Below are 14,282 nucleotides of genomic sequence, written 5' to 3' on the forward strand. Positions count from 1 at the left end.
TCTCAGAATTAATTTCAAATAGTTTATTTTTAAATGTTTTATTTTATTAAAGCATTTTAAAGCTTACCTTTCTCCCTTCAAAACCTAAGCCTTGCCTTAGGCATTAACTACAGTAGAAAACTTCTAAAGTATTTCTTTGGTTAAATAATATATTATACTTTAAAAATCGATATCAGAGATTAAAATTTCACTCGTATATTATCTTAAACGTAAAAACAAATTTATTACAAAAATCTTTCAAACGAAAATTCCAACAGTTTACTTCTTTCTGCCTGTTTCCCTCCCGATCGAAAAATGGTATGTTCCGGCGCGTGCAACTTTCCCGATGACGTCATGGTCATTAACCTTTTAAAATAATTATTAACGATAAATATTTAATATAAATTAATTTTATAAATTAAAATTTATATATTTTTATATACTTTAATTTTGTGTTTAATAAAATTTTAATATGATCGGAAAAATTCTTTAATACAATTGACGTCATAGAGGGGGGATATTCAAACTGTAACACGTGAGGATTATTCTATTTGTGTGAGGATTTCGTTTTCGTTTTAATTTATAAAAATGTCCAACAAAAATATTTATTATTCCGATAAATATTACGATGATAAATATGAATATAGGTATGTATTTTTAATTGTAATTTTAAATATATGATGTATTAACTGTATTCACGTGTTTTTAAAATGGCTGGAGACAGCAATTTTCTCAAATTTTAATACAAACAGAAGTAAAAATAAATAATTTATCTGGTTATATGCCAACATAATCTATTTAGCTGTCTTCCTTTTCATTTTTACATTTCATTTTTTACATAAATACCTGAGATAATTATAGTAAAATTAATCAATAAACTTGCTAATCTAATCATGAACAACACTACAAAGTAGGGCTGTGGAATTGGAAAAAATGTGTAAACTCCCCGCATTTTAAATTTACTTTAGTTTTTTCTTATTTAAATGAAAGAAAATTTATTATATATTTATTAATTTTTAAAAATCTTTTTGTATTTTGTTATAATTCATTTATTTTAAATACAAAATGCATCAATTTAATTTATTAAATATGTAGTTATTGTTTAGTAGTGAAATTATTTTGACTCAATTGGATTTGAATAAATTTGAATCATTCCTTTATTATCCTCACTATAAATAAGTACTCTATTTTTCTGAATGAGTCAGATTAATTGATCAGAGTACATATTTTTCTTTTCTGAACAAGGGGCTGAAGTAGATAGCTAGATAGCACAGTTTTTAGTTGGACTAACTTCTGGAAGGGTGAAATTGAAGTGCAAATGCTGTCGAATATATGTAGATGTAGAATTTTATCGTCCCCTTTCTCCTCTTATTAAGTATTTGTTAAAAATTAATTTTTTATACAAATAAATATTAATGTAAGTTAAATATTAAAAATACTAAGTATAAAAGTATTTGGGTAAATGCCCCAGGCTGTGTTCAGAGTAGGATACCCCTATGAGCGTTATGCCCCCCCCCCATAAAATGGCTTGGTATTTAATTTTGCTGGAGTTGGCCTACTAAAATTATCAGGAGTCGGAGTCGAGTGTTTTTTTACTGACTCCTCAGCCATGCTACAAAGATGTAAAGACCTGAAGAGTAAGCTGCTATATACTTCAGTTTATCCTTTGTTTTACCTTATCTCCGCTGTGGTTTTCAACCCGTGGCTATGTAATACAGATGCTCTGCAAACTTGCCTCGAATGTTTTGTGAAAAAGATTTTATTGCAAATTAATCTAATGTACTACGACATATTACTTTATTTGTAGATAATTCCATGTTTACTATTTTATTCAATACAGTAAAGTTTATTAGTTTATTCATGAGAATGGTAAATGCGGAATTGCTTAAGGATTTTTTAAATTTCTTTCTTTCTTTATCTTTGCCTTTTCCCATGTTTATATGGGGTCGGCATTTCCTTCTCTAATATGTTTTTTCCATTTCTCTCTATCAAGGGCGTCTTCTCTCTTAAGTCCCCTCTGGTTCAAGTCTTTTTCCACCTTATCTTTCCAATGCATCTTTGGTCTTCCTCTTTTCCTCTTTCCTTTTTGCTACCAGTTTTCCAATCTTCTTTCCAACATAATTGTCACTTCTTCGCTCTACCTGGTCAAACCACCTCAATGTACATTCTTGCATCTTTTTGCTTAAGGAGCCCACCTTAACAGAACCTCTAATAAAATCATTCCTTATGCTATCCTTCCTTGACACTCTGCACATTCACCTCAACATTCCCATCTCTGCTATCTCCATCTTTCTTGGGATCTTGTTATTGCCCATGTCTCAGTTCCATATAACATTGCAGGTCTAACAACTGATATATACAATTTTCCTTTCAATTGCAGCTAACTTTCTTGTTGCATAACACACCACTCAGCTTCCTCCAGTTCATCCATCCACATTGAATTCTATGTTGCACCTCAGAGTTCAATTCTCCTCCCATCTCAACAAATGTCCCAAGATATTTAAACTCTGAACAAAAGGAAGCGGCACATTTTGGATTTTAATATTACACTCGTCTTTACCATTCAGAGTCATATAGGCTGTTTTAGTTCTGCTAATCTTCATGCCCCTTTCTTCCAAAACTTTCCTCCAATTTTCCAGTTTCTTCTCAGCCTTAGTTTGGGAAAGTTCACACAACACAATATCATCCACAAACAGCATACTCCACGGAGCCTCACATTTCGTGTCATACACCAACACGTCCATTATCAGGTCAAACAAATAAGGGCTAAGGGCCGATCTCTGATGCAAACCAACATTAACAAAGAACCTTCTGTAGTACCCATACTACTCTTAACTTGGGTCTCTGCTCCCTTGTCCTAATATACTGGTGTTAATGTTTTGTGTAATGAAAAGTATATAAATAGTGTTCTGTGGCCTCAAAATGTTTTGAGAATTACTTAAAGAATTAGCATCTCAAATTTAGAGCTTGTCTTAATTTTTAACTGTTTGAATATATATTTATTTTAAAATGGAAATTTCTATGTTTCCGTTCGAAGAATTTTAAGACATTTATATAATTTGAATGTGTAAATTTTAATACAAAATAACTTCATGTAACTGGATTGATAACTATAGCCAAGTACTTGTGGTATGCTCCTGGTTCTACCAAGCCTCATCCAGAGTGTGTCATGTCTATTAACAAAAGATTCTTTTTAGGAAAGAAAGACAGAGTATTATTAATGGAAAGCCTTCGTCAGAATAAGTTCTGTGAACAAGCACAAAATAATGAGTTTAGGTGCAACTTTGCAAAAACACAGAAATCAACAACTTCTCATAAGCCCATTGTAGATAAAGCAAGATCATCTACACAATGGTTAGAAAATATGTTACACAACCTGTCATCAAAACATTTAAATTATTATATATTCACTATCAAAAATTTCACTGAACTGATAGATATCTTACAGCAGGTCAAATTGACAAATAGCACATGTGGTAGGATTTAATTTTTTTTTTTTTCCTTATACCCTTCAGTAAAAACTGTGCCTTTGTCCTTTTATGGATCCTTTACTACAGAAAACAAAGCTGGATTTAGATGCGTTTTTTGCAACTCGTGAACCCATAACCCATATGGATTGTCCCTTCAGCTAGATCAGATTAGTGATAAAAGTGCACACTTCTAAGAAATGATATTAATTTCAGCAAGAGTCACATAGAAATGAACATCTATTACAAACCCATATATTTACCATTATTTATTGCAGCAAACTCATCTGACCCTTTTTTCCTATAAAATTGCTGCCTTCCATGCATTTAAAAAAGGTTTTTATGTACCATACAAACATGACAGATACTTTAAAAGAACTAAAGCATTTAGAGGTCATAGCTAAAAGGCATGAGTATAGAAAAATGTGAACGAAAGTAAAAATGTGATCTCTGTGTGCTGGGACATATTTTGTATTAGATGGCATACTATAGTGTTGACACACTTTATATTTTTTTGGTCATAAATCACACTTTTTTGTTCACTACATGTATGGCATGTTGTCTTCTTGCATTCAGCTTTTCTTTGTGTTACCTGTAACTATATATTTCAGTGTACCCAATTTAAAATGTCTATATATGGAAGATTTGTTTAGCCAAAGAAAAATAACTGAGATATAAAACATTTTGCCAAGTAAAAAAACTTATGAAAATTAGACTACAGTCAAAATTTTTTTACAAGTTTTCCTTTGGTAAGAATAAACTTGACACTTGGAAGCTAAATGTAGAAAAGAATAATACAGGTAAAATCTTGTGGATACCACTTCCAAGCACCAAACTTATCTTTACCAAAGGAAAATACCTAAAAATAATTTAACTATTGTCTAAATTGTCATGAATTTGGCAAAAATTTTTATGTCTCAGATGTTCTTGTTTGGATATTAATTGCTTTTAGTCTAATAATTGTATTATTATGTCAAGACATAATACAATGACATACTATTTGGTCAGCACTCAGCAACTGCCAACCAAATGCTTTCAATATTCATTTCGGTTGGTGCTGACTGACTGTTTTGATACACTGTTTAGAAAAATCCTTATAAAAAGTTTTAATTGGCATATATTTTAGCCTTTGTTATTCTGAATAACATTTTGAATAAAATTAATTTATAAAACTGAATTAGCTCTATGAGAAACCCTATGAACTCTGACTTATTGACCCAGAAGTTTTGCAACATTTCACTGATAATGAGAAAGGATTAAGTTTAAAATCTGTGCTTTCTAGACCCAGTAGTATTTCTCTAAGAACATCTGCAGTGCCAGATGAAAAAGAAAATACAGTTTTTTCAGTGATCTTTGCACTTTTCAATTGCTTATATTTCGGCAACCACTTTATAGAAAATCTTGAAATTTTGCACACTACCTAAGAAAACAATTTTCTTTCAAATGATATATTTGAAATTACTTCAGGTCTTTGGGGATGGAGAAATTGGCCCCCTGAAAATCAGCAACTCTGATTCCTGTATATATAGTCAGTGACTTTTTTACTTGGCAGAGAGTCACTGCTGTGACTCATGATTTGCTTTATTTTTGACCCCCCCAAAAAAAAACTTGATTTGTGATTTGACTTGCACCTACTCCAACCAACACATCCTGTGTCCAACACTAACAACCAAGGAGGCTCCAAATATGCATCCCTAACCCTAGGCACACTGTGATGGACTATAATGACTATAATTTGCATACATTGTGCAGGGAAATAGCTGACAGGTATCAACTTAGCCTAAAAGTGAGTTGCCATGTTATATAAGCTGCTACGCAACATAAAAGATAAGGACGACAAATATAGAGCTCCGTGTATATACAACGTTTCAGTGAGGGACAACAGGTTCCAAAAAGATCTGGTGTACATTTGGTTCACCAAGTGCTCAATATGCAAAAGCTTACAAGAACATTATTATGTATAGGTAACAATGTTCTTGTAAGTTTTTGCATATGGAGCACTTGAACAAAAAAATAAACCATCTCCTTGCCCATTTACACCACAGATACAAATGTGCAAGACAGTCTTCAAAATTCCACACTAATCAAACAACCCTGGCAAACTGACATCAGGGATCTTACAAGTTAGAAGCTGGCATGATGGGCAATTACATTAATTTTAAAGATGAGAAAAGCATCTCATAAGCTTTGCAATGTTTTTATGAAAAACCAAGCAGTACCAACATGCATTAGTTCATAATATTTTTGTGGTATATTTATATGTAGTTATTTCTTATATTTGTACTTGTTTTAATTGTGTATTATACTGTACATGTTAACTATAGAATGGCAACCTGATTCTTATTTATTCAATTTATGTTTTACTCTGAAAATTTGAAATTTCTTCTGTACATTCCAATTTAGAATGTTGTTGACTTATGATTTGAATGAAGTTGATTTTGTTGTAAGATCAAAAGCTTTTATCAAGTTTACATTAAATTATATACTGGGATTATCAAGGTTTTGTTGTGAATACTTAGTTATAAATTTTAATAGCAGTGAAAAAATATATTATATGAAATTCCAGCAATTCAGATTTAGTCAGAACAAACATTTTTAACTCTGTTCATTAGAAAAAAGTGTGATTTATGTAAAACAAAAAGTCGATTGCATTTTAAATCCAAATTTATGGACCCATGTATGGACAAAAATAAGCATCTAAAATAATAATTTATTGAAACTAAGAAAAATTTGAGTTTTTAAGATGTTTTTACCAAAGTTTTTATTCTTTTGTTATATTTACATATAATGTAATTTTTAAGCTATTAAAATTTATTTTTAGACATGTGATGTTGCCAAAAGAATTGGCCCAATTAGTACCAAAAACTCATCTCATGTCAGAAGAAGAGTGGAGAAAGTTGGGTGTTCAGCAAAGTCTTGGATGGATCCATTACATGATTCATGAACCAGGTACATAATTTTTGTTATATTTTATAATAGGTTGTTATTAATTTGTATATACAGTGGTGCTTTGTATTTTGAATTTAATTCATTTCAGATGACCGTTTGAACTCCGAATTATTCGAATTCCGAATTAAATGTTTCATTAGAAATAATGGAAAGTCAATTAATCCATTCCCAGACCCTAAACAATATCCATTTTAATATACTTAATTAAAACAGCAAATGCACATAATTTAAAGTAAAAATAAAATAATTAAATTCCCTAATAATAAATTAAAACACAAACAATAGAATATATAAATACTGTATAATAAAATGAAAATTGCATTTACTAGTCACACAGTATTGGTTTCAGCATTTTAAACATGGCCATCAGATCCATCACACATGTGCTACTTTCATGCTTCACACGTAGTTCATTTTTCATTTCTATCATTGGTATTACAACCATCATCTTATTAGTTAGACTTCATTGTTTCCACGCATTTTTCAGATGCCATAATTAATCAATAAAATGTGAACCTGTAGATGATGGCTACATGGACATGTTACAAGCCTGTGTACATGTTTCACACACACACACACACACACACACACACACAACCCCTGTCAAGAAGTTAAAGTTGGACATGGCCTTTACAAAAACACAGAAACCAACAACTTCCCATAAGCCCATTGTAGATAAAGCAAAATCATCTACGCAATGGTTAGAAAATGTTACACAACCTGTCATCAGAACATTTAAATTATTATACATTCACTATTAAAAACTCCACTGAACTGATTGGTGTTGGATTGAACAAAAAGTTTCTTGCATATTTTTAACAGCTGTCATTACTTAATGTAAATGTGTGCTTTAATGCATTATTGCTAATTTGAAATTGTATTCTTGGTTCAGAAGTTTATTCTATGCTTCAAGTGTTTTTTTCACTGTTTGTGCAGTTCGAACTTTGAAGCATCATTCGAAGTATAAGGTACCACTGTACACCAAAACATTTAATATAATAGTTTTGTAATACAATTTTTTTTATAAATTATACGTATTCACGTAAATTTTTTTTTCCGCTTACTTTAACACATTTGTTGCCTGTTACTAGTTGATGCAATTTTGCATCATGTGATTTAAAATGCTGCAGAATTGCATGTTAATTGGCAACAAAAGTGTTAATTGATTTTTTTCACATTTAAAATAAATGCATTTATGATATTTATCTCAAAGAGAGGCTAAAATATTTTATTAAGTATAAAAATTTTATTGCAATATTCTTTTAGAATTATGTTTTTAATTTTCTACTGTAGTTGGATGTATTAAATAGTGAGGAATGCTAAATTTTATATTAAATTTTTCAGAACCTCATATTTTATTGTTCAGAAGGCCAATTCAAGGAAAACCACCATCTCAAATAGAACAAATTCAACAAGAAGAGGATGATGATGATTTATAATTTAAACTATAGACTGTAAATATTGTACAATCTCTAAATTTTCATGATTCAGTTAGAAATGTTTTCACTATTTTTTTTATAAGTTTTTCATATATTTTAATATAATTTTTGACTAGAATTTAATGGTAGTTTGTTACCTAAACTAGGAATGTAATTAATTTTTCTTGAATATATGTATTAATAAATTCATAATTAAAACTGAATTAGTTTTGTCTTGTATAAAATCACACTTTTTTTTATTGTTACCAAATTCTTTGCATGTATGCAAAATGATTTTAGTGTGTCTTCAATTTATACACAAAGTAAAACCACAAAATCAGGTAAGACCACAGCATCACTTTTAAAATATTTGAATGGTGAATATACTGGTGACAAAATTTGATTTTCAAAACTTTCTGCATCAGACTGAACTGGCTATTCCTAAGTGATTTTTTTCTTTATTCTATTTTTTTTCTTTCTTCATCCTGTAAATGAAGTATATACTTATAAACTTTTTCTCATTACTTTTCTGTACCAAAAGTTTGGTAGCAGTACCAGGTAAATACCATATACCTTGACAAAATTTGACCAAGTAGAAGACAGGAGAAATTCAGAACCTAACATCCCCAATCTGAAAGAGGTTGAAACTATTCCAGAAACCCATCATAAGATATGTACAGTACATCAACTAATTTGTAGCCATTGACTATTTGACCTACAGTCTACATCCCACAGGCCTGCAGAGATCCTTGGATTTATCATGGCTTGAGGAATGAGGACACTGGATTGAAGACTGAGTGAGTCACTTGCTGTAACAAAGAATGACAAAATCAAGCGTAACAGTATCTATTTCTTTCTTGTAAGCATTGTCAGGTACTGCTACACAAACAAGCCAAATCGTTGACTGGAAATCCTTCAAAATACCTTCTGACGAACCTTCAGACATGTCTAAGTGTCAGTTAGGAACACCAAGTTGCTTCTAGAGAGTCAAGCCCAACAAGGGAAGACAATGAATCCTACATCTGGGATGCCCTTGCTCTGTGCCAAGAAATCAACACACATCAAGAAGCTGGAACACCTGATGATAAGCATTGCCAAAGACCTGTTTGATGTCTTGCTGGCCACTGAACTTAAGACTTCCACAATCTTTATCTTGACTTCTCTCCAAATTGAAAATGTCTGATACCATCAGTAGAACCAAAATCATACCAAGATCAAGACATGTTGGCTCTGCCAATGTATCAACAAACTGAGCTGAGATTCACCAACATTTGGTAAATCACTGCCAATGTTCCCATCTGCTTTGAGTGTGACCAAATTGCTGAAATTTGTGAAATTGCTGATCTATATTACTGTCATTGACAAGTAGTAAGTGGATGAACAAGACTGGAAGAAAACTGCATTTGTCATTCCCATATGTATTGTATGAATTTTTTCATCCTGAGCTTTGTGTTATTCAATGAACCTTCAACATTCAAACACCTGATTGATAAAGCATCTAGTAGAACTGATCTTTTAGTCAGTGACATCCTCTTGTAAATGGAGGGAAAAACACTTTCCCCTTTTGAATTATGAGCTCTTGTTCTGGGATTTTGATCCCTAGCAAGAAGATGGGGACCAACCAGAAGAAAAGAAATGGATCGTGTCCAGTCAGAATAGGAATATTGTACCTTTAAAAACCTTTATCCCAAGGACACACCATCTTTTCACCAAAAGATCAAGTATTTTACTGCAATTCTTTTTTCCTGAAGAAATTTAAGGTCTTTTTCCATCAAAAAGAAACAGTTCTTCTCTCCAAAGTTACCTTTTTTACACCAAAGGTTCAGTTGCATAGCATCATAGACTCATCACCAATACCATGCCATCTGGAGATTATCATAGAGTACAGTCTACAGGGCTTCCTTTTTAGAGCAATCATCCTTAATTAAGGAAGTTTGTAATCATCAAAAGGCCATGGGGCCACTGAGGTTCAACAGCAACTGATGTTAATAGAACAGACTGTTGTCTATGAAGTAGATAAACTTATTGATTGCACTGCTGGATGATTTTGAATATCAATAGTAAGAATAATTTATGTTCTTCCCAATGAATATAAGTTTTATATTCATGTTACATAGAATCAAGACTCTTGTCTTGATTCTATGTAACCATGACTCTCATATGATTCAACTTGTCTGATACCCAACGAAACGAGAGAGGTTCTATCACTCTAACTTAAGTGGTAGGCTGCTTCACTGCAAGGTATCAGATACTCGCATCCACTACCAATTTGATGGATCCAGATTCAAATCCTGCAGTGGCGTGCCATCATTGGAAGTGGTGGATGCGCTGCTTCCCTTATATTTTCTAAAAAAAATAAATACATATTAATTTTAATTATATGAAAATAATTGCACAATATTTTATTATAACCGCATTATCTATCTTATTACAAATTTCTATACTACACGTGAAAAAAACAATAAGATTGTTATTGTATATTTGATTATTAGTTGCGGAGTGGAAACGCTGTGTCGTCAGCATCCAAAAAGCCAGATTTGCGCATGCGTTTTACAGAGCACCAACCTCACCTGGTTTAGCTGGTGGATGCTACATGTATATCACATCCAATTCTATCCAGGACCGGTTCTGGGCTGTTAGCTGCCTTCCCGCTAGATATTTGGCCGCCCTCGCCCAATTACATGAATCATGAGTAGATTTATAACTTAACCTGACTGATAAGAATTTACTGGTATGTTTTTATGATAGTTCTGTATAGTTGACAGGAGTTAAAAAAATCCTTTAAAATATTTGATATATTTATTCCGCTCTCCAATTTTATATTACTCACGGATTTCAATGTTAAACCAGTGATTTTGTATGTCTCATCTCTAAGGGGATGCAGAAAAAACGTGTACAATTCTTGTATAATGTTAAAAAAATTAACTGTTACTTTGACAGCATCATTTACAACTAAATTTTATGAATGAGAGAGAATTTAATGCATAAGATACAGAAAAAGCTCTAGAATTTATTTTCCTTAAATTTATGATTTATGTATCCGTTGTCATAAAAATTTGTCTTTCCACTTTTTTCCCAAGACTACAAATATTTGAGTACAAAGTAACTGGTTTTCGACTTATTTCTACTTAAGAAGTAGTTAAACAATTAAGCGATTAGGGAATTGGGGACATAAACAAAAACCTGATGAAAGAGCCAAAATTTTAGTTAAACAAAAGCTTAACCGAACTAATCTATAGCCGAGTACAGTGGAGACTGATTTCTTCGTACTGTATTATTAATGTAATAAAGACAGAAATTTTTCCAGTTCAATGAGTGTAACCGAAAAGTTGTAAATTTTGGAAATTTCTGAGGACACTTGGTCCTAAAACGAATTAGTTTAGAATTAGAAAACAAATGACTATTAAGTTTAACATATTTAGATTTTTACAGCTATGGTGAGAAACGTTTAAAATCTACAACAGCCCTGTTGCATCCTTTGAGATATACTAGCAATGCGACAAAAGAGGTATTTGACCAGTATCGGCCCCCTGGGGATTTGGCAGTCCGCGTGTATGCACACTCTGCAACCGTCTTCGATTCCATCCATTCGTAGGGAGCTATTTGACTAAGTGCATTGTGTTAAGATTTAAAAAGTAAAGAATATTTTATATTTTTATGTACGTTTCTTTACAAAGCTATATTTAATTATAATTTTCCTTAAAAGTGTATTCATACAATTGAAGAATATTTTGTACCAGATATGTACTGGTACATCTACCACATTTTATTTCACTGAGTAAGTTTTTATTATTTTATTTTTAATTGTAGCCCTTATATTGTGGCTAGCGATTCGGAATGTAATTGTGATATTAAAAATGCGTTTAGAGAAGTCTATGGTTTTTACTGGCTTATCGAATAAACAATACGAATGGACTAGACCATCACTGATGCGCAATTGACTGATTGCCCCTGGGTGTCAGCTTCTTACAGAAACACAGCTTCCCTATCATCAAATGTCACGTCACGCCACTGAAATCCTGTCTAATTTTTTAATATTTTAACAGATAGTTTGGATGAGGACAACATTTATTGTTCACCTATGCTGACCCTGTTGCTGATTGGTGATTTATATCAATCAAAAATTAATGTCAATTATGTCAAGTTGTTTTACATTACATAATGTGTAGTATGCTGATCCTGTATGCCAGAATCACATTCATTTATTGAGCTGCAATTAGAAAAAATTGTAGACCTATAAATTCCCACTGTTGTTTGTCTGTCTGTCCTTCCTTAATCTCAAGAATGGAATTAGATAGATGAAAGTTGAGACTAGATATGGAAAGCTTAGTAGCAGGAGGCTCCGATTAACTTTATACAAACTTCCAATTTGCTCTAGAAGTCACATTATTTCAGTTTTAAAATTTTTCCCTGAAAGGTGTTATTAATACTTACACTTAAAATTCAGTTTTAAATATACCAGGTATTGTATAATATTGCTAAAAAACATAAGATTTGTTTTATAATCAAGTTACATTGCACAATAATTTGTGACCTAGATTTTGTCTTAGTTGACTATGCCTACAACGGATATTGGAGAGGAAGTCAATTTTAATGATTTCCTCTTATATAATGATAATTTATTATATAGTATTGCATTATCGTAATTTTTATTATATATAAATGTCTTATTTGTATTACAGATTTAGTGGACTATTAAATCATTCTAGTAGTTAAATGTCATGTTGATATATCATTTATAGTGTGTTATTTAATTACTAATTTCAAAATTTATGATTTTTGAACATTTTTGTTAGTTTTCAAAAATATAATTTAATTGCAAATATTTATTTGAATTAGAAAAATAAGTTTTTTATTTGCAATATTAACTTCAGAATTATAGAGCTCCAGAGAGAACTTTTTAAATGCTTTTGCTCCTAAACTAGTGAATTGAGTTTCTATATCTTAAAACTGATCAAACAGAATAATAACAACTTTCAAATTAATTTTTCTGACAAGTATTTAAGGAATTGAACAATATAACATTAATGAAGCCCAATATTGTTCAAGATTACTAAAAAGTAATAATAATAAATTGATACTTATGATGGTTGTATTTTGAAATATTAAGAAAATTGCAAAATCAAAATGATTACTATTAAAACTTGAATCCAGATCACAGGTACATAAACAAAATTTAGGATTTATATCAAACAAGATGTGTATGGATCTCATGCTAAACATAAAAGTTCAAAATAATGCACAAACACTTTGGCATCATTGGCATACAGTGATGGACAAAAGTATTTTTTATTTATTTTATCTAAGCATACTGGTATAATCCATGATGTGGGAAAAAGAATAAAAAGCAAAATAAATATACAAAATTATACAATCTATCCCACAAATATATACAACAATATTAATGAAATAATAAACAAAAAAATTAAATACATTCTAAACTTAAATTTACATTTACATGAGAGAACTATTCAAAAAAAAATAACAAAATAAATTGATAACCAACAGACTAGGCTAAACTTTACCTAGAAAATAATAAATCAACAATTAAATCACTTGTTTGCAAAATTGGATAGTCTCCCAAGGATGGACAAAAGTATTGCATTATCGTGGTGCATAACAACTTAAATTTTCTTGTATAAATTTATTAGTAAAAAATCTTGTAGCTCTGTGAAATTTCCACATAACAGAAGTTATTCATCACACAAATAATATTTTTATTTAGTGTTGTTATGTATTTTTGGCTTTGAAAACTTATAAAGTATATTTACATACATGATTTGAACGGACAAAAGTATTGGCATAGTGATGATATTTAAGCAAATTAGTTGTATCCATGTCATTTTCTATGTCCAGTTTAGTGGATGTATGAAGTCCAATGTTTCTTTCAACCTTATCAGATATGAAAGTTATTGTTATTTCAATCTAGTTGTTGTTATCAAAATGAATAGCAGAGGTATTGAAACAACAATAGAAGAAAGAAAAATCATCTCACATTTGTGTAGTCTTAAGAAATCATATTCAGAAATTGGGAAAATAATTTACTGTAAGAAATGTAATTAAACGTTTTAAATTGACTTGCAGTTTGGAAAATAAACCAAAATACGGCCCAGATAAAAGCTTACTCCCAGAGAAGAGAGAGATGTAGTCTGTTCAGTCAAGAAGCAACCAAAAATATCTTCAACTAAAGTTGAATGATGCTAACGGAAGATTTCAACAAGGTGATTCATTCAAAAGCTGTCTGCCAAATCCTTCATTGTGCAGGTTACAGAATGAGAGTAGCCAGAAGAAAGCCATATACAAGTAAAATTAATTGAAAAAAGCTTGCTTTTATAAAAGATCATATAAATAAACATAATTCATTTTGGTCTAAAGTGTTGTTTTCAGATGAAAATAAATTCACTTTAATTCGTAACAATGGAAAAAATTTACTTTGCTAGAGAAAACCCAACATAAAGCTGCAAGAAAA

General features: G+C 31.0%; 1 protein-coding gene across 1 annotated transcript; it reads left to right on the top strand.

Annotated features, from left to right (window-relative positions):
• Positions 1-468: 468 nt before the first annotated feature.
• LOC111628555 (cyclin-dependent kinases regulatory subunit 2-like) lies at positions 469-8,003 on the top strand. The gene is made up of 3 exons (XM_023372380.1): positions 469-626; positions 6,268-6,395; positions 7,740-8,003. The coding sequence occupies exons 1-3, from the start codon at positions 568-570 to the stop codon at positions 7,832-7,834; spliced, it is 282 nt and encodes a 93-aa protein (XP_023228148.1). The 5' UTR covers positions 469-567; the 3' UTR covers positions 7,835-8,003.
• Positions 8,004-14,282: the final 6,279 nt, after the last annotated feature.

This window comes from Centruroides sculpturatus, unplaced genomic scaffold (genome assembly GCF_000671375.1).
Source record: "Centruroides sculpturatus isolate CEXI.00-Female unplaced genomic scaffold, Cexi_2.0 scaffold217, whole genome shotgun sequence".
In the NCBI taxonomy this organism is placed as follows: Eukaryota; Metazoa; Arthropoda; class Arachnida; order Scorpiones; family Buthidae; genus Centruroides; species Centruroides sculpturatus.

What these genes read in the sequence shown, in the direction of transcription:
- LOC111628555 (XM_023372380.1), top strand. Translation starts at nt 568, where the DNA reads ATGTCCAACAAAAATATTTATTATTCCGATAAATATTACGATGATAAA. An exon ending in GATGATAAATATGAATATAG is followed by an intron (nt 627 to 6,267) that starts GTATGTATTTTT and finishes ATTTATTTTTAG; the next exon opens with ACATGTGATGTTGCCAAAAG. An exon ending in TTACATGATTCATGAACCAG is followed by an intron (nt 6,396 to 7,739) that starts GTACATAATTTT and finishes TAAATTTTTCAG; the next exon opens with AACCTCATATTTTATTGTTC.